This window comes from Salvia miltiorrhiza, unplaced genomic scaffold (genome assembly GCF_028751815.1).
Source record: "Salvia miltiorrhiza cultivar Shanhuang (shh) unplaced genomic scaffold, IMPLAD_Smil_shh original_scaffold_453, whole genome shotgun sequence".
NCBI lineage: Eukaryota > Viridiplantae > Streptophyta > Magnoliopsida > Lamiales > Lamiaceae > Salvia > Salvia miltiorrhiza.
The window spans coordinates 288,722-311,188 of record NW_026651552.1 but is presented as its reverse complement, the minus strand read 5'-3'; the positions used below and the strand labels follow the sequence as shown (position 1 = coordinate 311,188).

The window sequence follows — 22,467 nt, the reverse complement described above, 5'->3', positions numbered from 1 at the left end:
CAAACAAGTGTCCTCCCAGACACAAAAACGAGCAAAAAAACACACAAAGACTCAATCTAGACCTAGACACAACAAAGAAAAAGAGCACAAAACTTGGGCTCGTCACACGCACACACTTTAAACCATGCTTGTCCTCAAGCATGCTCGCGCAACTTGCCCAGAAAATACAGAAACAAAGACACAAGACACAGGTCATCACAAAAGAAGAAAAAAACTATAGAGAGCATCATGGCCAAAACAAGAATTTTCGAACAAGGAGAGTAAAAGTGCACGGATTATCAGATGTTCAAAATTCGAACTTGAGCATTTAGAAGCTATTCTTTCCAACACTCAATCTCTCATGTGTTTAGGCTTCTGTTTTCACTCAAGACAGATCATATCAAGGGCTCACCATAGGCTTGCATGCACTCTCTATCTCCACTCCTTAGTCTAGACTTTAATTACTCATCCTTAGGTCTTACTTTTGGTTGTAATGGGGCTTAAGGCAAAGGTGGGAAGTATTTGGATCTGGGCTAAGGTCATTCGGACTTACTGGCCAAGATGCTTATAGTCTTGGCCTAGAAACTGGTGATACACTAGACTACTTACTGAAGTCAACATCTGGTCAAGCAAAGGACCTAAAGCGAGACACTCGCATTAAATGCTTCTACAAAAGCATTTAATACACCAAACAAGAAGATAGTCTTTCTCGGACTCTGAGCAGATTAAAGACGTTATCTCCCAATAGTAGGATTTGAAGAAGAAGATCTTCGCCAACGGATCTAATCCTCAGAGACGCCTATAAATAGCTCAGAAGATCTCTCAATCAACAAGAGAGAGGAGAAGAGAGAAGAGATAATTCTGATTCAATCCTCAATGCCAAAGCTACATCAGAAAATCAAATAGAGCTAAAATTCCTTAAACATTGAATCGATGAAGAGAGGATTTAAATGTTGTAAAATCAGTTTCACTGATTACTTAAACTCTCTTATTGTAACTAGGATTTTCACATAGATAAATCACAAGCCTAGTTACCGATTACTTGAGATTCTGTACTCAGTAATCCTAGTTGGTATATTACAATACCCCCTTTTCAAAAGAGTGAGAAGAGTGTTTGTAATGAGCTTGAGACTTAGAGCAAACTCAGTGGTTGTTTAGTACCAGTAAACTAAAAGGTTAGGTTACTTAGCACCCACAAGCTAAGTGTGTAAATCCAACTCAATGAGTTGGTTGCTGTAAGGAGTTTCCTTTCAGTATAGGTTGCGTTGCACCCATAAGTGATTTATGCTTAATTGTGCTAAATTTTGGGTTTATATAAGCTTTATTTAAGAGAATCTTCTGGATATTGGTGCGTTTTATGGCTTGTTTGATGCTTCGCAGGAGGATTAGGTTTTTAGATGGAAGAATATAATTTTGGAGATTTCGGGGCTAAAGAGGGTGTTTTTAGCATAACTCTGTAGCCAGACCAGAGAAGTCAGCCGAAGACCTGCGTCAGAGAAACCAATCTCCAGAGCAGAGAAATCAGAGGAATCGAAGCGCCAGCATCAGAGAAGTAAAGTCCAGCGCTCAATAGTCAGAGAAGCCAGAGAAATCGTCGTTCCTTTGGCGATAGCAGAGAATTCACCGTTCCTCTGGCGAATGCCAGAGAGATCATCATTCCGCTGGCAAACCATTTCTCTGGCGAGGTCAGGGAAATCATCCATTCCTCTAGCGAGAGCTGCGAAGTTGGTGAGAGTAGGAGTGTTTTCCAGAAGCGTGCATCCAGCTGGAAGTTGCCTTATTTTGCACGATTCTATTGCCTTTAGAATTCTTCTTTGCATGGCAACTTCCGTGGTGATCCTTAAGAATTTGAAGTCTATAAATAGGGCCATACTTTTCATTGTAATAATCAATCTTTTGCCCTAGTTTTAGACGCCACCTTGCGATTTGTTGGCATCAAAAGCTTAGGAATTTCATTGCTTTCTTAGTTCGAGGTTTTTAGTATTCTAAGTTAGATTTTAATTTCGTTTTTAGTTTAGTTCTTGGATTGTGATCGAGTGACACGATTATACGTTCAAGACAATTACGGTATTTCGTATTTAAATTCAATTTACTTTCGTTTAATCATGTTTACGTTTTTCGTTTATGCTTTCTTTTCAATTATGCAATTTAAATTATGCACTTTAGTTTCACGCCTAGATTAGAAGTCTCTAAATTTACAAGTTTTTAATTTCTTAAGTTAGGTTTAATTCGAGTTGTTTAAATTATTGTCTAGGTTAAGTTAAGTTCAATTTACATTTAAGTTTAAGTTTCAGTTTTTAAAATCAAACTCTTTACTGCTTTCTTTTTATTGTTTTTCCTATGATACTACTAGAAGCCCTTAAAGACTTTCCTTGTGAGATCGACTTGGGTTAGCTTATCACTGCTAGGATGTCCTTGTTCTATTGCAAGTCAACTTAGAGGTGTTTAGGTTGAGTCAAATTTTGGCGCCGTTGCCGGGGAGAGTTTTAGGCGTTTTAGTTGTGTCGTTTTTACTTGCTTTATTTAATTTCTGTTTTAAAGTTTCTTCCACTCGGTGCGTTTAATCCGTTTGTTCAGTGTTGTGCATGCAGGGACGCCGTAGTCTTAAAGGCAAATTGGTGTCTCCTTTGCATAGTACGAGCGAAGGGATTTTCAGGAAGAATAGCTGCAAGGGAGTGATCGGGAACGACAGAGCAGATGGTTCAAACTCCAGTTCTGACGGAGAAACACGTGAAAAAACTGAAGATTTCTTCTCTGACTCTGAACCTGAAGTTCCAGAGCAGACTGTAGAAGAGGAAGAAGCCAGCTCTGCCAAGTCCTACTCTGATTCTGAACTACCCGAGCAGAGCGCAGGAGAGGAGGAACTAGATTCGCCAGCCAGCTCTGACTCGGAGCCTTCAGAGCAGCCAACGAGAGAGGACGCTAACTCTGATGATACAGAGCACACGACAGCCACGGCAAAACACACTAAAGAGGAAGAGGCCAGCTCCGCCAATTTTTGCACCAAGCAGAATTTAAACAAGGAAAAGAAGGAGATGGCCCAGAACACGGAATATATGGGAGACTTCACCAGGCCGGTAATTGGAGATACCAACACGTCGGCAATCGTGCTCCCCACTGCTGTGAGAAACTACAATCTCAAACCCAACGACTCGAATTTGCTGCCGGTGTTCCACGGGATGCCAAGCAAGGATGCTCTGCAATTCATCCGAGACTTTTGCACACAAGTGCAAACGATTCCTCTGCTTAGCCTCACGGAGGACCAACTCAAGCTCAAGTGTTTCCCCTATGCACTTAAAGACCGGGCCAGGACGTGGATGCTCTCTCTGCCGCCCAACTCTATCACTACGTGGGGAGATGCTTGTGAAAAATTCATGCTGAAATACTACCCAAGCCACAAAACACAGGAGCTGAGAACAAAAATAATGGAGTTCACCCAAGGAGCGGATGAGATTTTGCATGAAGCTTGGGAGAGATATGAAGAACTCCTCCGTCAATGCCCTCAACATCAATTCACGAATGTTATGTTGATGCAGTTCTTCTACGATGGGTTAGTGCAAACTACCCAATTTATGGTGGACAGCACAGCAGGAGGAAACATAGCTCGGAAGACTGCGGCAGATCTGAAAGAGATTTTCAAGACCTTGGCCGAAAGCTCCCAACAGAAGTCAGTCCGTGGACGGAGAGTGGAGGCTAGTGCCGTGACAAATCAGTTCGAGATACAGCAATAATTGGCTTCGATCATGCGAGAAGTTCAACAGCTCAAGATGGAAAAGATGGAAAATTCTCCAGTTCAGAGCTCAGCGCCGCCGATGACAACTCAACCGAATCCAGCTCTGCCAATGTCAACTCCGCAGAACCCAGCCATACAGTATGTTGAGCCGTGTGGTATCTGTGGAGATTTCAGCCATGGAGCTAATGAGTGCCATAGAATGAGAGAGTTTACCCCGGAAGGACAAGCTGAGGTCTATGCAGCACAAGGATTCCAAACCTACAATCAAGTGCAGAACAGACCATATGGCCAGAGCATGAATCAAGGTCCACAAAATATCGTTGGAGGATGGAGGAGTCAGCCGAATGGAGGATGGGGAAATCAAAATTTTGGGGGGAATCAATTCCGTCGACCACCCCAGATGGGCTATCAACAACAACAGTATTTCCCACCACCGCAGGGGCCTTCTCAACCATACAGACCACAATACCAACAACAGCAATCCATTCCGCAACAGAATGCGCCGTCGATTCCACCAAAAAAATCCACGCTCGAAGAAACACTGCAAGCCTTTATGGAGATGAGCAAACAAAGTATAGAGTCTCAAGCTTCTACGATCAAAAGGCTCGAGACTACGGTTGGACAACTTTCCGGTGCCTTGAATCAAATCCAACAACAACAGCAACCCGAGAAATTTCATGGTCAACCTGCTCAGACGCATCAAGCTCTTGCTGTCACTGTTCTTCGCAGTGGTAAGATGGTGGATAACAAAGTGGAGGTTCCTAATTTGACCAGTGCAGAGCAGCCGAACTCTACCTTGACCAGCGCAGAGCAGCCAAGATCTGCTTTCACCAGCGCAGAACAGCCAAGCTCTACCGTGACCAGAACAGAGCTGCCGAGTTCTGTCCAGCCTAGACCAGAGTTGCCGAACTTAGCGCTGACCAGCCCGACTGATGGAGAAATGGCAGACAAGCAAAAGGAAGAAGAAAAGTAGAAGGAGGTCAAGCTCCACAAAGCTACTACACCATATCGACCACCGATTCCTTTTCCGAACAGATTGAGAAACGAGAAGCAGGACCGTCAGTTTGAAGAATTCTACAACATGTTGGCCAAGGTAAATGTGAATTTGCCTCTTCTTGATGTGATCCGAAATGTGCCTGCATATGTGAAATTCTTCAAGGAATTGGCATCCAACAAAAGAAGGTTCGGTGACAATGAGAAGGTGTTGGTCTCCGAAGTTGCAAACGCAATCATGCAGCAATCTTTGCCACCCAAGCAACGCGATCCAGGTAGTTTTGTGATTAATATTGCTTTGGGAAATGGTAAGGAAGCCACGAGTATGTTGGATCTGGGGGCTGGGATTAACTTGATGCCTTACTCTATTTTTCAACAATTAGAGTTAGGTAATTTAAAATCTACTCGCATGTGCCTCCAACTTGCTGATAGGTCCGTCAGGTATCCCCGTGGTATAGTAGAAGATATCCTAGTTAGAGTCGGGGGTTTGATAGTGCCTGTTGATTTTGTCGTACTGGAGATAGGGGATGTGCACGAGAATGGTAGAGATCACACTTTGCTATTAAGAAGGCCCTTTATGGCGACCACTAACACGTTGATTGATGTCAAAAATGGAACTATTAAAATGTCAGTGTTGGGGGAGTCGGTGTCTTTCTCAGTGCATGAAAATCGAGCTATGCCTTCGGCTAACCTTATGAATGAATGCTCATATATAGATGCTATTAATGGCTTGGTTGAGAAGGTATTTTTACAGGAGCAGGAATGCGAGGAAGTTTGCGCTCGATCAGCAGACATAGAAGAACTAGCTCGGGAAGCTGAAGAGTTCGGCGCTGCTCTGACACGGGAGCCTCGCTGCTCTAACTTTAGCCCTGGTAGCGCTGACCTGCCCAGCAGCCCTGCACTGCCCAAACCTGCATTGCCCAGCTTAGAGGAGGAACAAGTGGGGGCAAAGAAACCAGCACTCGAATTGAAGGAACTCCCAACCAATCTCAAGTACGTCTTTTTAGAAGACGGAAATGAGAAGCCAGTCATCATCTCGTCTACTCTGACTCTAGAGCAAGAAGCGGCGCTGCTCGAGGTGTTGAAGAGAAACAAAGCAGCGCTGGGATGGAGCATAGGTGACATACGTGGCATTAGTCCAGCCACATGCATGCACAAGATCAACCTAGAAGAAGGAGCTACACCCAAGAGAGATGCCAGCGACGCTTGAACCCTATGCTGATGGAGGTTGTGCGCAAGGAAATCCTTAAGCTTCTTGCCGAAGGGATTATCTATTCAGTCGCCGATAGTGAGTGGGTGAGCCCGGTGCATGTCGTGCCAAAGAAAGGAGGAATGACGGTTGTGCGCAATGACAAGATGGAGTTGGTACCGACGCGTCCTACCACGGGATGGCGGATGTGCGTCGACTACAGGAAACTCAATGCCGTCACCAAAAAGGATCACTTCCCTCTTCCTTTTGTTGATCAAATGTTAGATCATTTAGCAGGACATGATTTTTATTGTTTTCTAGATGGTTTGTCAGGATACTACCAAATCGCAATCGCACCGGAAGATCAAGTCAAGACTGCCTTCACCACGCCTTTTGGGACATTTGCATGGAAGAGGATGCCGTTCGGATTGTGCAATGCACCCGGGACGTTTCAACGATGCATGATGTCCATATTCTCTGATATGATTGGTAAATTCGTGGAGGTTTTTATGGATGATTTTTCAGTTTTTGGGCAGTCCTTTCGTGATTGTTTGACTAAGATTGATGTAGTGTTGAAAAGGTGTATTGAAAGTGGCCTAACCTTGAGTTGGGAAAAGAGTCATTTCATGGTTACTCGCGGAATTGTCTTGGGTCATGTGGTGTCTAAGCATGGACTAGAGGTCGACAGAGCTAAGGTGGAGGTAATCCAAAAGTTGCCACCCCCTACTGATGTCAAAGGGATTAGGAGTTTCTTAGGTCACGCCGGTTTTTATCGACGTTTCATTAAAGATTTCTCTAAAATTAGCCAACCTCTATGCAAACTGCTAGCTCAGGACGTACCTTTTAATTTTGATGACTCTTGCATGCATGCCTTTGAAACATTAAAACTTAAGTTAAGTTCTGCCCCGGTTGTGATTGCACCTGATTGGTCATTACCCTTTGAGATCATGTGTGATGCGTCTAACTCTGCTGTAGGAGCTGTGCTAGGTCAGCGTGTGGATAGAATGTTACGTGTGGTTTACTATTCTAGTTTAACTCTGAATAGTGCACAAGTAAATTACACCACTACTGAAAAAGAGATGCTTGCTGTAGTCTTTGCCTTAGACAAATTTCGAGCATACATCATTGGGTCTAAGGTCATTTTCCATAGTGACCATGCTGCACTTCGATACTTGATGACTAAACCTCAGGCTAAAGCTCGTCTCATCCGTTGGGTCTTACTGTTGCAAGAGTTTGATGTAGAAATCAGGGATAGGAAAGGGAGCGAGAATCACGTAGCTGACCACCTTTCCCGATTGGATAAAAATCTGATAGAATCGAGTCCCAATTACATCCCTGAATCTTTTCCTTTTGAGCATACATATGCATTAACTCTTGATAAGAGCAGCACTACCGGGATCCACTCTGCCCAAGCCAGAGCAAAGGAGTCTAATACCAGAGCAGAGAACTACCCGAGCAGAGCAGAGGAGCCGAATGCCAGAGCAGAGGAGTCGGTACCAGAGCAGAGGAGCCGACATCTCCAGCGCAGAATCGAAGCCAGCTCTGCTCTGACCAGCTCTGCCGAGATCACCTCTACTAGCCTTGCCAAACTCGGTGTTGTTCAGAGCAGCCCTGCGAGTGCCGAGCCTTGGTATGTAGATATTGTCAATTACTTAGTCTGTGGTATTCTATGGCCTGAGCTGACATCGCAGGAAAAAAAGAGATTTTTAGCTCAATGCAGACACTATTATTGGGAGATTCCTCACCTTTTCAAGCTTGGAAAGGACGATGTCATCCGACGGTGTGTGCCGGCAGAGGATCAACAACAAGTGTTAAAAATGTGCCATGAGGATCATTGTGGTGGACATTTTGGGGGGCAGAAAACAGCACATAAAATTCTTCAATCTGGTTTGTTTTGGCCTTCCATTTTCAAAGATGCACACACCTTCACTCTTGCTTGCGATCGGTGTCAGAGAGTAGGAAATATTGGCCGCAGGAATGAGATGCCCCTCCAAAGCATTTTAATTGTCGAAATTTTCGATGTGTGGGGCATTGATTTCATGGGGCCATTTCCTACTTCGCATGGGTTTCAATATATTTTACTTGCTGTAGATTACGTGTCCAAATGGGTTGAGGCTATCCCCACGCGGACATGTGATGCTAATGTGGTGCTTAAGTTTGTGCAAGAGAACATTCTTTCTAGATTCGGATTTCCTAGAGCTATCATTAGCGATGGAGGCAAGCACTTCTGCAATAAGTTGTTTGCAAAGCTCATGAAGAAGAATGGGATCACGCACAAGGTTGCAACACCATATCATCCACAAACCTCTGGACAAGCCAAGACGAGCAATCGGCAAATCAAGGGGATTTTGGAGAAAACGGTGCAGCCCTCGCGCAAGGACTGGTCCGCAAAGTTGAATGACACTCTCTGGGCATACCGAACTGCCTTCAAGGGCGTGCTTGGGATGAGTCCATACCGTTTAGTATACGGCAAGGCTTGCCATCTGCCGGTGGAGATAGAGCACAAAGCTTATTGGGCGATCAAAGCTGCCAACTATGACTTGGACTCTGCCGTGAAGCAGCGCACACTGCAAATGGAGGAGTTAGATGAGCTACGCAATGAGGCATATGAGAATGCGAGGATTTACAAGGACAAAGTGAAGCGACTCCATGACCGCCGTATCTGCCATAAGAAGCTTTGCCCTGGAATGAAAGTACTTTTGTTCAATTCTCGACTTAAGTTATTCCCGGGAAAGCTGAAATCTAGGTGGAGTGGTCCGTTTTTACTTAAGGAGGTGTTTGAGCATGGTGCTGTTGAGCTACTCAATGAAAACACGAAGGAGAGTTTCAGAGTGAATGGCCATCGAGTGAAACCATACTACGAGCACCAGAGTCAGACTATGGAAGGGGAGTCTCAAGCTCTGCACAACCCTTGCTGAAGTTCAGATCTGAAGTCGGGCTGGAGACTCTAACTTTAGCGCTTGGTGGGAGGCAACCCACCGTTGGTTTGTTTTTAGTTTTTGTTTTTCTTTGTTTTTAGTTGGGTGTTTCGTGTCTTTCCTAAGTTTTGGTTGCTTTGCGGATACTATGATGCTTGGTGAGCATGTCTTATTTTCAGCGCTGAAATTCTCATACAGCCGCTAGCGCTGCTGCCACCACCGCTGCACTTTTCCGCACTACACTTCACCACCACTGCCCTTCTCCGCGCTGCTCTGCCAGCGCTGACCTGCTTCAGCGTAACCACTCTTCAGTCTGCCACAGACAGCGAATTCCCCTCTTCACCACCTCGCACGATGCTTCAATTTCTCCATGCCGATAATCAGGGACGTTTTCTCAACTCTTCTTATTTCTTTTATGCCCTGAGGGCATGGCATGCTTTAAGTGTGGGGGGTGTCTTATTGTGCTTATGCTTTCAAATTGGGCGAGATTAATCTTTCTATGCTTAGTTTTTAGTCTCGAATCTTGCGAGTTCTTATGAATTTGTGGAAGAGTACATGGTTTTCGATGCGAATTTCGGGTTTGTGAATGAATGGTGGTTATTCTTGTTTTACTCTTGATATATGTTTCTTGTTTGTGCAAAGAATTTGAGTTTTGTTGCAACATGATTGTAAGTTAGTAAAACGTGATTTGTCCGGTAGATGCTAGAAGGAGTGTTGTCATTGTGATTGCCTACGATCGTATCTTATCTGTGAAATGTGAAAAATGTTGGACGAATTGCCATTGCCAACTTCAAAATTGTCAGCTCTGAAACATCTGGCCAGCCCTGAAACGTGACAGCTCTGAGTCTCTGCTCCTCTAGTCTAACTATGAGCATGGGAAACCATGTGAAAAGACTTTGGATTGCATCCAAATGATTTTATTTCATGAATTATGGCTCAACTGTCGAAAATCTTAAGCACACAAAGTGTGAAAAATGGTGATATTGATTATAAAGGCGATCACATTAGGGAATTCACTTCTAGCGGAGAATTGGGTCTGATCGAATTACTTGCATTACTCTTTTGTTGCTCTTAAACTTTGAATTACTTGCATGGTCGAGAAAATGTGTGTTGATTGTAAAATCTGGAATTGACTTGTGAATGATTGGATTGGAAATTAGCATTGTTGAAATCAATCTCTTCCTATGATTCATATGAATTTTGCTTGAGGACAAGCAAAAGGCTAAGTGTGGGGGGGTTGATTTATGCTTAATTGTGCTAAATTTTGGGGTTTATATAAGCTTTATTTTAAGAGAATCTTCTGGATATTGGTGCGTTTTATAGCTTGTTTGATGCTTCGCAGGAGGATTAGGTTTTTAGATGGAAGAATATAATTTTGGAGATTTCGGGGCTAAAGAGGGTGTTTTTAGCATAACTCTGTAGCCAGACCAGAGAAGTCAGCCGAAGACCTGCGTCAGAGAAACCAATCTCCAGAGCAGAGAAATCAGAGGAATCGAAGCGCCAGCATCAGAGAAGTAAAGTCCAGCGCTCAATAGTCAGAGAAGCCAGAGAAATCGCCGTTCCTCTGGCGATAGCAGAGAATTCACCGTTCCTCTGGCGAATGCCAGAGAGATCATCATTCCGCTGGCAAACCATTTCTCTGGCGAGGTCAGGGAAATCATCCATTCCTCTAGCGAGAGCTGCGAAGTTGGTGAGAGTAGGAGTGTTTTCCAGAAGCGTGCATCCAGCTGGAAGTTGCCTTATTTTGCACGATTCTATTGCCTTTAGAATTCTTCTTTGCATGGCAACTTCAGTGGTGATCCTTAAGAATTTGAAGTCTATAAATAGGGCCATACTTTTCATTGTAATAATCAATCTTTTGCCCTAGTTTTAGACGCCACCTTGCGATTTGTTGGCATCAAAAGCTTAGGAATTTCATTGCTTTCTTAGTTCGAGGTTTTTAGTATTCTAAGTTAGATTTTAATTTCGTTTTTAGTTTAGTTCTTGGATTGTGATCGAGTGACACGATTATACGTTCAAGACAATTACGGTATTTCGTATTTAAATTCAATTTACTTTCGTTTAATCATGTTTACGTTTTTCGTTTATGCTTTCTTTTCAATTATGCAATTTAAATTATGCACTTTAGTTTCACGCCTAGATTAGAAGTCTCTAAATTTACAAGTTTTTAATTTCTTAAGTTAGGTTTAATTCGAGTTGTTTAAATTATTGTCTAGGTTAAGTTAAGTTCAATTTACATTTAAGTTTAAGTTTCAGTTTTTAAAATCAAACTCTTTACTGCTTTCTTTTTATTGTTTTTCCTACGATACTACTAGAAGCCCTTAAAGACTTTCCTTGTGAGATCGACTTGGGTTAGCTTATTGACTCAACTAGAAACACCTCTAAGTTGACTTGCAATAGAACAAGGACATCCTAGCGATGGTAAGTTGACCCAGTGTCATCTCTCAAGGAAAGTCTTTAAGGGCTTTTAGTAGTATCGTAAGAAAAAGCAATAAAAGAAAGCAGTAAAGGTTTTGATTTAAAAACGTAACTTAAACTTAAACGTAAATTGAACTTAAACTTAACCTAGGCAATAATTTAAACAACTCGAATTAAACCTAACTTAAGAAATTAAAGACTTGTAAATTTAGAGATTTCTAATCTAGGCGTGAAACTAAAGTGCATAATTTAAATTGCATAATTGAAAAGAAAGCATAAACGAAAAATGTAAACATGATTAAACGAAAGTAAATTGAATTTAAATACGAAATACCGTAACTGTCTTGAACGTATAATCGTGTCACTCGATCACAATCCAAGAACTAAACTAAAAACGAAATTAAAATCTAACTTAGAATACTAAAAACCTTGAACTAAGAAAGAAATGAAATTCCTAAGCTTTTGACGCCAACAAATCGCAAGGTGGCGTCTAAAACTAGGGCAAAAGATTGATTATTACAATGAAAAGTATGGCCCTATTTATAGACTTCAAATTCTTAAGGATCACCACGGAAGTTGCCATGCAAAGAAGAATTCTAAAGGCAATAGAATCGTGCAAAATAAGGCAACTTCCAGCTGGATGCACGCTTCTGGAAAACACCCCTACTCTCGCCAACTTCGCAGCTCTCGCTAGAGGAATGGATGATTTCCCTGACCTCGCCAGAGAAATGGTTTGCCAGCGGAATGATGATCTCTCTGGCATTCGCCAGAGGAACGGTGAATTCTCTGCTATCGCCAGAGGAACGGCGATTTCTCTGGCTTCTCTGACTATTGAGCGCTGGACTTTACTTCTCTGATGCTGGCGCTTCTCGGCAGAGGAATAGGTGATTCCTCTGCTCTGGCTTCTCGATTCCTCTGACTAGCGACTTCTCTGACTGGTGATTCCTCTGGCGCTTCGATTCCTCTGATTTCTCTGCTCCTCTGGCGATTGGTTCCACTGCTCTGGCTGGTGATTTCGCTGCTCTGGAGATTGGTTTCTCTGACGCGGGTCTTCGGCTGACTTCTGTGGTCTGGCTACAGAGTTATGCTAAAAACACCCTCTTTAGCCCCGAAATCTCCAAAATTATATTCTTCCATCTAAGAACCTAATCCTCCTGCGAAGCATCAAACAAGCCATAAAACGCACCAATTTCCAGCAGATTCTCTTAAAATAAAGCTTATATAAAACCCCAAAATTTAGCACAATTAAGCATAAATCAACCCCCCACACTTAGCCTTTTGCTTGTCCTCAAGCAAAATCCATATGAATCATAGGAAGAGATTGATTTCAACAATGCTAATTTCCAATCCAAACATTCACAAGTCAATTTCAGATTTTACAATCAACACACATTTTCTCGACCATGCAAGTAATTCAAAGTTTAAGAAGCAACAAAAGAGTAATGCAAGTAATTCGATCAGACCCAATTCTCCGCTAGAAGTGAATTCCCTAATGTGATCGCCTTTATAATCAATATCACCATTTTTCACACTTTGTGTGCTTAAGATTTTCGACAGTTGAGCCATAATTTATGAAATAAAATTATTTGGATGCAATCCAAAGTCTTTTCACGTGGTTTCCCATGCTCATAGTTGAACTAGAGGAGCAGAGACTCAGAGCTGTCACGTTTCAGAACAGGCCAGATGTTTCAGAGCTGACAATTTTGAAATTGGCAATGGCAATTCGTCCAACATTTTTCACATTTCACAGCTAAGATACGATCGTAGGCAATCACAATGACAACACTCCTTCTAGCATCTACCGGACAAATCACGTTTTACTAACTTACAATCATGTTGCAACAAAACTCAAATTCTTTGCACAAACATGAAACATATATCAAGAGTAAAACAAGAATAACCACCATTCATTCACAAACCCGAAATTCGCATCGAAAACCATGTACTCTTCCACAAATTCATAAGAACTCACAAGATTCGAGACTAAAAACTAAGCATAGAAAGATTAATCTCGCCCAATTTGAAAGCATAAGCACAATAAGACACTCCCCACACTTAAAGCATGCCATGCCCTCAGGGCATAAAAGAAATAAGAAGAGTTGAGAAAACGTCCCTGATTATCGGCATGGAGAAACTGAAGCATCGTGCGAGGTGGTGAAGAGGGGAATTCGCTGTCTGTGGCAGACTGAAGAGTGGCTACGCTGAAGCAGGTCAGCGCTGGCAGAGCAGCGCGGAGAAGGGCAGTGGTGGTGAAGTGTAGTGCGGAAAAGTGCAGCGGTGGTGGCAGCAGCGCTAGCGGCTGTATGAGAATTTCAGCGCTGAAAATAAGACATGCTCACCAAGCATCATAGTATCCGCAAGGCAACCAAAACTTAGGAAAGACACGAAACACCCAACTAAAAACAAAGAAAAACAAAAACTAAAAACAAACCAACGGTGGGTTGCCTCCCACCAAGCGCTAGAGTTAGAGTCTCCAGCCCGACTTCAGATCTGAACTTCAGCAAGGGTTGTGCAGAGCTTGAGACTCCACTTCCATAGTCTGACTCTGGTGCTCGTAGTATGGTTTCACTCGATGGCCATTTACTCTGAAACTCTCCTTCGTGTTTTCATTGAGTAGCTCAACAGCACCATGCTCAAACACCTCTTTAAGTAAAAACGGACCACTCCACCTAGATTTCAGCTTTCCCGGGAATAACTTAAGTCGAGAATTGAACAAAAGTACTTTCATTCCAGGGCAAAGCTTCTTATGGCAGATACGGCGGTCATGGAGTCGCTTCACTTTGTCAGTAGTGGTGTAATTTACTTGAGCGCTATTCAAAGTCAAACTAGCATAGTAAATCACACGTAACATCCTATCCATACGCTGACCTAGCACCGCTCCTACAGCAGAGTTAGACGCATCACACATGATCTCAAAGGGTAATGACCAATCGGGTGCAATCACAACCGGGGCAGAGCTCAACTTAAGTTTCAATGTTTCAAAGGCATGCATGCAAGAGTCATCAAAATTAAAAGGAACGTCCTGAGCTAGTAGTTTGCATAGAGGTTGGCTAATTTTTGAGAAATCTTTAATGAAACGTCGATAAAAACCGGCGTGACCTAAGAAACTCCTAATCCCTTTGACATCAATAGGGGGTGGCAACTTTTGGATTACCTCCACCTTAGCTCTGTCGACCTCTAGTCCATGCTTAGACACCACATGACCCAAGACAATCCCACGAGTAACCATGAAATGACTCTTTTCCCAACTCAAAGTTAGGCCACTTTCAATACACCTTTTCAACACAACATCAATCTTAGTTAAACAATCATGAAAAGACTGCCCAAAAACCGAAAAATCATCCATAAAAACCTCCACGCATTTACCAATCATATCAGAGAATATGGACATCATGCATCGTTGAAACGTCCCGGGCGCATTGCACAATCCGAACGGCATCCTCTTCCATGAAAATGTCCCAAAAGGCGTGGTGAATGCAGTCTTGACTTGATCTTCCGGTGCGATTACGATTTGGTAGTATCCTGACAAACCATCTAGAAAACAATAAAAATCATGTCCTGCTAAACGGTCTAACATTTGATCAACAAAAGGAAGAGGAAAGTGATCCTTTTTGGTGACGGCATTGAGTTTCCTGTAGTCGACGCACATCCGCCATCCCGTGGTAGGGCGCGTCGGTACCAACTCCATCTTGTCATTGCGCACAACCGTCATTCCTCCTTTCTTTGGCACGACATGCACCGGGCTCACCCACTCACTATCGGCAACTGAATAGATAATCCCTTCGTCAAGAAGCTTAAGGATTTCCTTGCGCACAACCTCCATCAGCATAGGGTTCAAGCGTCGCTGGGCATCTCGCTTGGGTGTAGCTCCTTCTTCTAGGTTGATCCTGTGCATGCATGTGGCTGGACTAATGCCACGTATGTCACCTATGCTCCATCCCAGCGCTGCTTTGTTTCTCTTCAACACCTCGAGCAGCGCCTCTTCTTGCTCTAGAGTCAGAGTAGACGAGATGATGACTGGCTTCTCATTTCCGTCTTCTAAAAAGACATACTTGAGATTGGTTGGGAGTTCCTTCAATTCGAGTGCTGGTTTCTTTGCCCCCACCTGTTCCTCCTCTAAGCTGGGCAATGCAGGTTTGGGCAGTGCAGGATTGCTGGGCAGGTCAGCGCTGCCAGGGCTGAAGTCAGAGCAGCGAAGCTCTCGCGTCAGAGCAGCGCCGAACTCTTCAGCTTCCCGCGCTAGTTCTTCCATGTCTGCTGATCCAGCGCAAACTTCCTCGCATTCCTGCTCCTGTAAAAATACCTTCTCAACCAAGCCATTAATAGCATCTATATATGAGCATTCATTCATAAGGTTGACCGAAGGCATAGCCCAATTTTCATGCACTGAGAAAGACACCGACTCCCCCAACACTGACATTTTAATAGTTCCATTTTTTACATCAATCAACGTGTTAGTGGTCGCCATAAAGGGCCTTCCTAATAGAAAATTATGATCTCTACCATTCTCGTGCACATCCCCAATCTCCAGTACGACAAAATCAACGGGCACTATCAGACCCCTGACTCTAACTAGGATATCTTCTACTATACCACGGGGATACCTGACGGACCTATCAGCAAGTTGGAGGCACATGCGAGTAGATTTTAAATTACCTAACTCTAATTGTTGATAAATAGAGTAAGGCATCAAGTTAATCCCAGCCCCCAGATCCAACATACCCGTGGCTTCCTTACCATTTCCCAAAGCAATATTAATCACAAAACTACCTGGATCGCGTTGCTTGGGTGGCAAAGATTGCTGCATGATTGCGTTTGCAACTTCGGAGACCAACACCTTCTCATTGTCACCGAACCTTCTTTTGTTGGATGCCAATTCCTTGAAGAATTTCACATATGCAGGCATATTTCGGATCACATCAAGAAGAGGCAAATTCACATTTACCTTGGCCAACATGTTGTAGAATTCTTCAAACTGACGGTCCTGCTTCTCGTTTCTCAATCTGTTCGGAAAAGGAATCGATGGTCGATATGGTGCAGTAGCTTTGTGGAGCTTGACCTCCTTCTCCTTCTCTCCTTCCTTTTGCTTGTCTGCCGTCTCTCCATCAGTCGGGCTGGTCAGCGCTAAGCTCGGCAACTCTGGTCTAGGCTGGACAGAACTCGACAGCTCTGCTCTGGTCACGGTAGAGCTTGGCTGCTCTGCGCTGGTGAAAGCAGATCTCGGCTGCTCTGCGCTGGTCAAGGCAGAGTTCGGCTACTCTGCACTGGTCAAATTAGGAACCTCCACTTTGTTATCCACCATCTTACCACTGCGAAGAACAGTTACAGCAAGAGCTTGATGCGTCTGAGCAGGTTGACCATGAAACTTCCCGGGTTGCTGTTGTTGTTGGATTTGATTCAAGGCACCGGAAAGTTGTCCAACCGTAGTCTCGAGCCTTTTGATCGTAGAAGCTTGAGACTCTATACTTTGTTTGCTCATCTCCATAAAGGCTTGCAGTGTTTCTTCGAGCGTGGATTTTTGTGGTGGAATCGACGGCGTATTCTGTTGCGGAATGGATTGCTGTTGTTGGTATTGTGGTCTGTATGGTTGAGAAGGCCCCTGCGGTGGTGGGAAATACTGTTGTTGTTGATAGCCCATCTGGGGTGGTCGACGGAATTGATTCCCCCCAAAATTTTGATTTCCCCATCCTCCATTCGGCTGACTCCTCCATCCTCCAACGATATTTTGTGGACCTTGATTCATGCTCTGGCCATATGGTCTGTTCTGCACTTGATTGTAGGTTTGGAATCCTTGTGCTGCATAGACCTCAGCTTGTCCTTCCGGGGTAAACTCTCCCATTCTATGGCACTCATTAGCTCCATGGCTGAAATCTCCACAGATACCACACGGCTCAACATACTGTATGGCTGGGTTCTGCGGAGTTGACATTGGCAGAGCTGGATTCGGTTGAGTTGTCATCGGCAGCGCTGAGCTCTGAACTGGAGAATTTTCCATCTTTTCCATCTTGAGCTGTTGAACTTCTCGCATGATCGAAGCCAATTGTTGCTGCATCTCGAACTGATTTGTCACGGCACTAGCCTCCACTCTCCATCCACGGACTGACTTCTGTTGGGAGCTTTCGGCCAAGGTCTTGAAAATCTCTTTCAGATCTGCCGCAGTCTTCCGAGCTATGTTTCCTCCTGCCGTGCTGTCCACCATAAATTGGGCAGTTTGCACTAACCCATCGTAGAAGAACTGCATCAACATAACATTCGTGAATTGATGTTGAGGGCATTGACGGAGGAGTTCTTCATATCTCTCCCAAGCTTCATGCAAAAGCTCATCCGCTCCTTGGGTGAACTCCATTATTTTTGTTCTCAGCTCCTGTGTTTTGTGGCTTGGGTAGTATTTCAGCATGAATTTTTCACAAGCATCTCCCCACGTAGTGATAGAGTTGGGCGGCAGAGAGAGCATCCACGTCCTGGCCCGGTCTTTAAGTGCATAGGGGAAACACTTGAGCTTGAGTTGGTCCTCCGTGAGGCTAAGCAGAGGAATCGTTTGCACTTGTGTGCAAAAGTCTCGGATGAATTGCAGAGCATCCTCGCTTGGCATCCCGTGGAACACCGGCAGCAAATTCGAGTCGTTGGGTTTGAGATTGTAGTTTCTCACAGCAGTGGGGAGCACGATTGCCGACGTGTTGGTATCTCCAATTACCGGCCTGGTGAAGTCTCCCATATATTCCGTGTTCTGGGCCATCTCCTTCTTTTCCTTGTTTAAATTCTGCTTGGTGCAAAAATTGGCGGAGCTGGCCTCTTCCTCTTTAGTGTGTTTTGCCGTGGCTGTCGTGCGCTCTGTATCGGCAGAGCTGGCGTCCTCTCTCGTTGGCTGCTCTGAAGGCTCCGAGTCAGAGCTGGCTGGCGAATCTAGTTCCTCCTCTCATGCGCTCTGCTCGGGTAGTTCAGAATCAGAGTAGGACTTGGCAGAGCTGGCTTCTTCCTCTTCTACAGTCTGCTCTGGAACTTCAGATTCAGAGTCAGAGAAGAAATCTTCAGTTTTGTCACGTGTTTCTCCGTCAGAACTGGAGTTTGAACCATCTGCTCTATCGTTCCCGATCACTCCCTTGCAGCTATTCTTCCTGAAAATCCCTTCGCTCGTACTATGCAAAGGAGACACCAATTTGCCTTTAAGACTACGACGTCCCTGCATGCACAACACTGAACAAACGGATTAAACGCACCGAGTGGAAGAAACTTAAAAACAGAAATTAAATAAAGCAAGTAAAAACGACACAACTAAAACGCCTAAAACTCTCCCCGGCAACGGCGCCAAAATTTGACTCAACTAGAAACACCTCTAAGTTGACTTGCAATAGAACAAGGACATCCTAGCGATGGTAAGTTGACCCAGTGTCATCTCTCAAGGAAAGTCTTTAAGGGCTTTTAGTAGTATCGTAAGAAAAAGCAATAAAAGAAAGCAGTAAAGGTTTTGATTTAAAAACGTAACTTAAACTTAAACGTAAATTGAACTTAAACTTAACCTAGGCAATAATTTAAACAACTCGAATTAAACCTAACTTAAGAAATTAAAGACTTGTAAATTTAGAGATTTCTAATCTAGGCGTGAAACTAAAGTGCATAATTTAAATTGCATAATTGAAAAGAAAGCATAAACGAAAAACGTAAACATGATTAAACGAAAGTAAATTGAATTTAAATACGAAATACCGTAACTGTCTTGAACGTATAATCGTGTCACTCGATCACAATCCAAGAACTAAACTAAAAACGAAATTAAAATCTAACTTAGAATACTAAAAACCTTGAACTAAGAAAGCAATGAAATTCCTAAGCTTTTGACGCCAACAAATCGCAAGGTGGCGTCTAAAACTAGGGCAAAAGATTGATTATTACAATGAAAAGTATGGCCCTATTTATAGACTTCAAATTCTTAAGGATCACCACGGAAGTTGCCATGCAAAGAAGAATTCTAAAGGCAATAGAATCGTGCAAAATAAGGCAACTTCCAGCTGGATGCACGCTTCTGGAAAACACTCCTACTCTCGCCAACTTCGCAGCTCTCGCTAGAGGAATGGATGATTTCCCTGACCTCGCCAGAGAAATGGTTTGCCAGCGGAATGATGATCTCTCTGGCATTCGCCAGAGGAACGGTGAATTCTCTGCTATCGCCAGAGGAACGGCGATTTCTCTGGCTTCTCTGACTATTGAGCGCTGGACTTTACTTCTCTGATGCTGGCGCTTCTCGGCAGAGGAATAGGTGATTCCTCTGCTCTGGCTTCTCGATTCCTCTGACTAGCGACTTCTCTGACTGGTGATTCCTCTGGCGCTTCGATTCCTCTGATTTCTCTGCTCCTCTGGCGATTGGTTCCACTGCTCTGGCTGGTGATTTCGCTGCTCTGGAGATTGGTTTCTCTGACGCGGGTCTTCGGCTGACTTCTGTGGTCTGGCTACAGAGTTATGCTAAAAACACCCTCTTTAGCCCCGAAATCTCCACAATTATATTCTTCCATCTAAAAACCTAATCCTCCTGCGAAGCATCAAACAAGCCATAAAACGCACCAATTTCCAGCAGATTCTCTTAAAATAAAGCTTATATAAAACCCCAAAATTTAGCACAATTAAGCATAAATCACTTATCACTGCTAGGATGTCCTTGTTCTATTGCAAGTCAACTTAGAGGTGTTTAGGTTGAGTCAATAAGCATCGTGGTTAGGTTTGCTGTGCACCCGTAAGCACATGCCCAGAGTGTTTGTCAAACTAATCATCTGGCGTGGATGTAGGAACGTTATTTTCCAAACCACGTAAAAATCCCTTGTGTTCTTACTTGCTTTTATATTCAGTACTTGCGCATATCTCTGTTTCTATAATACTGACTAACTGTAAAGAGTAACTAAGGGATTCTCTGTGAAGAAAATCTTTCAAGGCTATTTCACTAAATTTAATATTCCGCTGCTAGAGTTATAGGTTTAACTGATCAGTGTTTAGATAGTTAGTTAAATAAGTAACTCTACTCTGTTTTACTTACAACTGAAGCTTTACTTAGACTGAAGTTAATTGACCAGCTTAATTAACCTAAGTCAACCCACTGAACCTTTGTTTCAGTATCAGTCGCCACCTCTTGTCAACTGAACCGCACACTTTCAAAGCAGTAAAACTGTCTTTCAGTACAAAGGTGTTTGTTTTAAATAAACATTTGAAAAATAGCCTACAAGTGTATTTCCCCCCCATACACCTATCCTTTCAACCCTCAAGGACCCAATAATTGGTATCAGAGCAGGTTGTTTGAATGAATAATTTATTTTCATCAAAGTTCTACTGAACTAGATCTTGTACAAAAAGGGTTGTCAAAAGATTTCAAAAGTTTTCAAAACTTTTTACAAAACTCTTCTTATGTGCTATGTGCTCTTATTTGTCTATGATTTTTGCTTCTGCTATAGTCACTAATCCGCTCTTTCAGCTCTCTCTCTCTCTCTGAGATCGACTTAACGACTGAAGTCAAGAAGAAAGTCGACTCACACTGATGACTGGATCAATCATCAGAAAGAAATCTGTGTTCTAAAGATTTTATATCTAATAGATTTCTCAGCGTATTGTCATCCAGATGAGATTGTTCTAACATCTGAAGGGATGATCAATAATCAATGAAAGGCTAAGGAATGAGGAAGCAAAATGCATCAAGTCCATTCACACACACTCATTCAGCCGGAAGACGTTAGCTCCATCAGAAGTCAAGCTTCATCAAACTCTGAATAAAAATGAGTTAATCATAAACCACTTTAGAAGACGTCGGAAATACAACTGAATGATCAGAAACGAAAGCCAAATCTGCCTGCTGCATCTATCAGTCATCTAAAGAAGTTCTTCAATTGAAAGAATGTTCGAGTTATCGCAACTGAACAATCGATCATCAGTCAAATTTACCCCATCATCAGCTGAGGGGGAACCAGAAGAAGCAACCTAGGATTTCATAAGAGGTATCGACTGATTACTATATTCAGTCGACCAGTAAGTTTTCACATTCCAGAATTCCAAAGTCCTCAGTCATTTCTTTTAGCATGATTTTCGAAAACTTTTGGAAACAAAAGATATATTCTTCCAACTGAAAGTTTGAAAATGAAATGATTTCTGTACTCCGCCTCTTTCCTTTGTAGATGTCAGAATATTTAAAATTAAATTAATTACTTATCGTTTAGTCACATCAGATTGTATCTGTTGCTTACCTTTTAAAAAGCTGCACCTTGAGGTTGTTGGAAATTGGAAGAAATCCATTTTCCAAGACAACATTTCTCTTCAAAACAGATCACATACATCTGCAGTAAATCTTACAAAGTCCCTTTGATTTGACTAGAAATAATATTTTGACTCTTAATCATTTTCGAGTAATACGCAACCCCCACAGTTACGGCGGATGTCAAAATTGTATTAAATTATATCTTGGCACAAAAATCGATCTGTTTCTCTTAATGCCTATATATGAGTGCCTAAATGGTATTATCTATCTTCATATCTTCCTAACCTCCTCTACAGACCTCTCTGTGAGAAAATTCTTCCTTGTAGAAAAATTCTCTAACATGGGAAAACCCAGAGAGAAAATAGTGCTAGCAGCCCTGATATTCACAGGGCCATTCAATTGCAATCGAGCAAGTCTCCAAACTTCAACTGAAGAACAAAGTCAAGCTCATCTCTTCTCTCACTTGCATCCATAGATAAAGATGTCTTCCATTACAGTGCACGGCACAAAGAAGCCTTCGTGCTTCGGGAGGACATAATTTGAAGTAACAAATGTCAATAGTTACTTTAAATGGTCTACAAAATCACCTCGTGTATCTTGCACGCCTCCCATAATGTTAATGACAATGAGTTTTTCCTCATTGTTTGCGGCACCCTCCGCCACACACGGTCTTCTCAACATAGACCTGATACAGGCGAATCGACAGTTCTAGTCCTCACGACTACCACTAATTAGATATTCCCATCCCACACCCTTCCCATGCTTGGAGAAGTCAAAGGCAACTGGCCCTGGGACTCCTTCAAGTTCATATGCAGAGCCACTGCTTATCCTACTTCTTTCACCATAAATCTCTACATACTCACCCACATATGCCCCCTTCATCTCACCTCTCCCTCTTCCACTTCCCCTCCTTCATCATCTCTCTCCTCGTCTCCCTTCGTCTCTTCCAAGATAAGTTTGCTCAACCTTATGTCGAACCTTCTCACGGGCTTCCGAAAGTCTAAGAAGG

The 22,467-nt window shown here is 43.1% G+C and overlaps 1 protein-coding gene and 1 non-coding gene across 2 annotated transcripts; both read right to left on the bottom strand.

The window, feature by feature from the left end:
- Positions 1-3,386: 3,386 nt before the first annotated feature.
- LOC131004681 (small nucleolar RNA R71) lies at positions 3,387-3,493 on the bottom strand. Its single transcript, XR_009095085.1, has one exon. It is a non-coding gene; the product is annotated as a small nucleolar RNA R71 (small nucleolar RNA).
- Positions 3,494-16,484: 12,991 nt separating this feature from the next.
- On the bottom strand, positions 16,485-16,868 carry LOC131004676 (RNA polymerase II degradation factor 1-like). The gene has a single exon (XM_057931386.1). It carries the CDS (start codon positions 16,866-16,868, stop codon positions 16,485-16,487), a length of 384 nt encoding a protein of 127 aa, XP_057787369.1.
- Between the last annotated feature and the right edge of the window lie 5,599 nt (positions 16,869-22,467).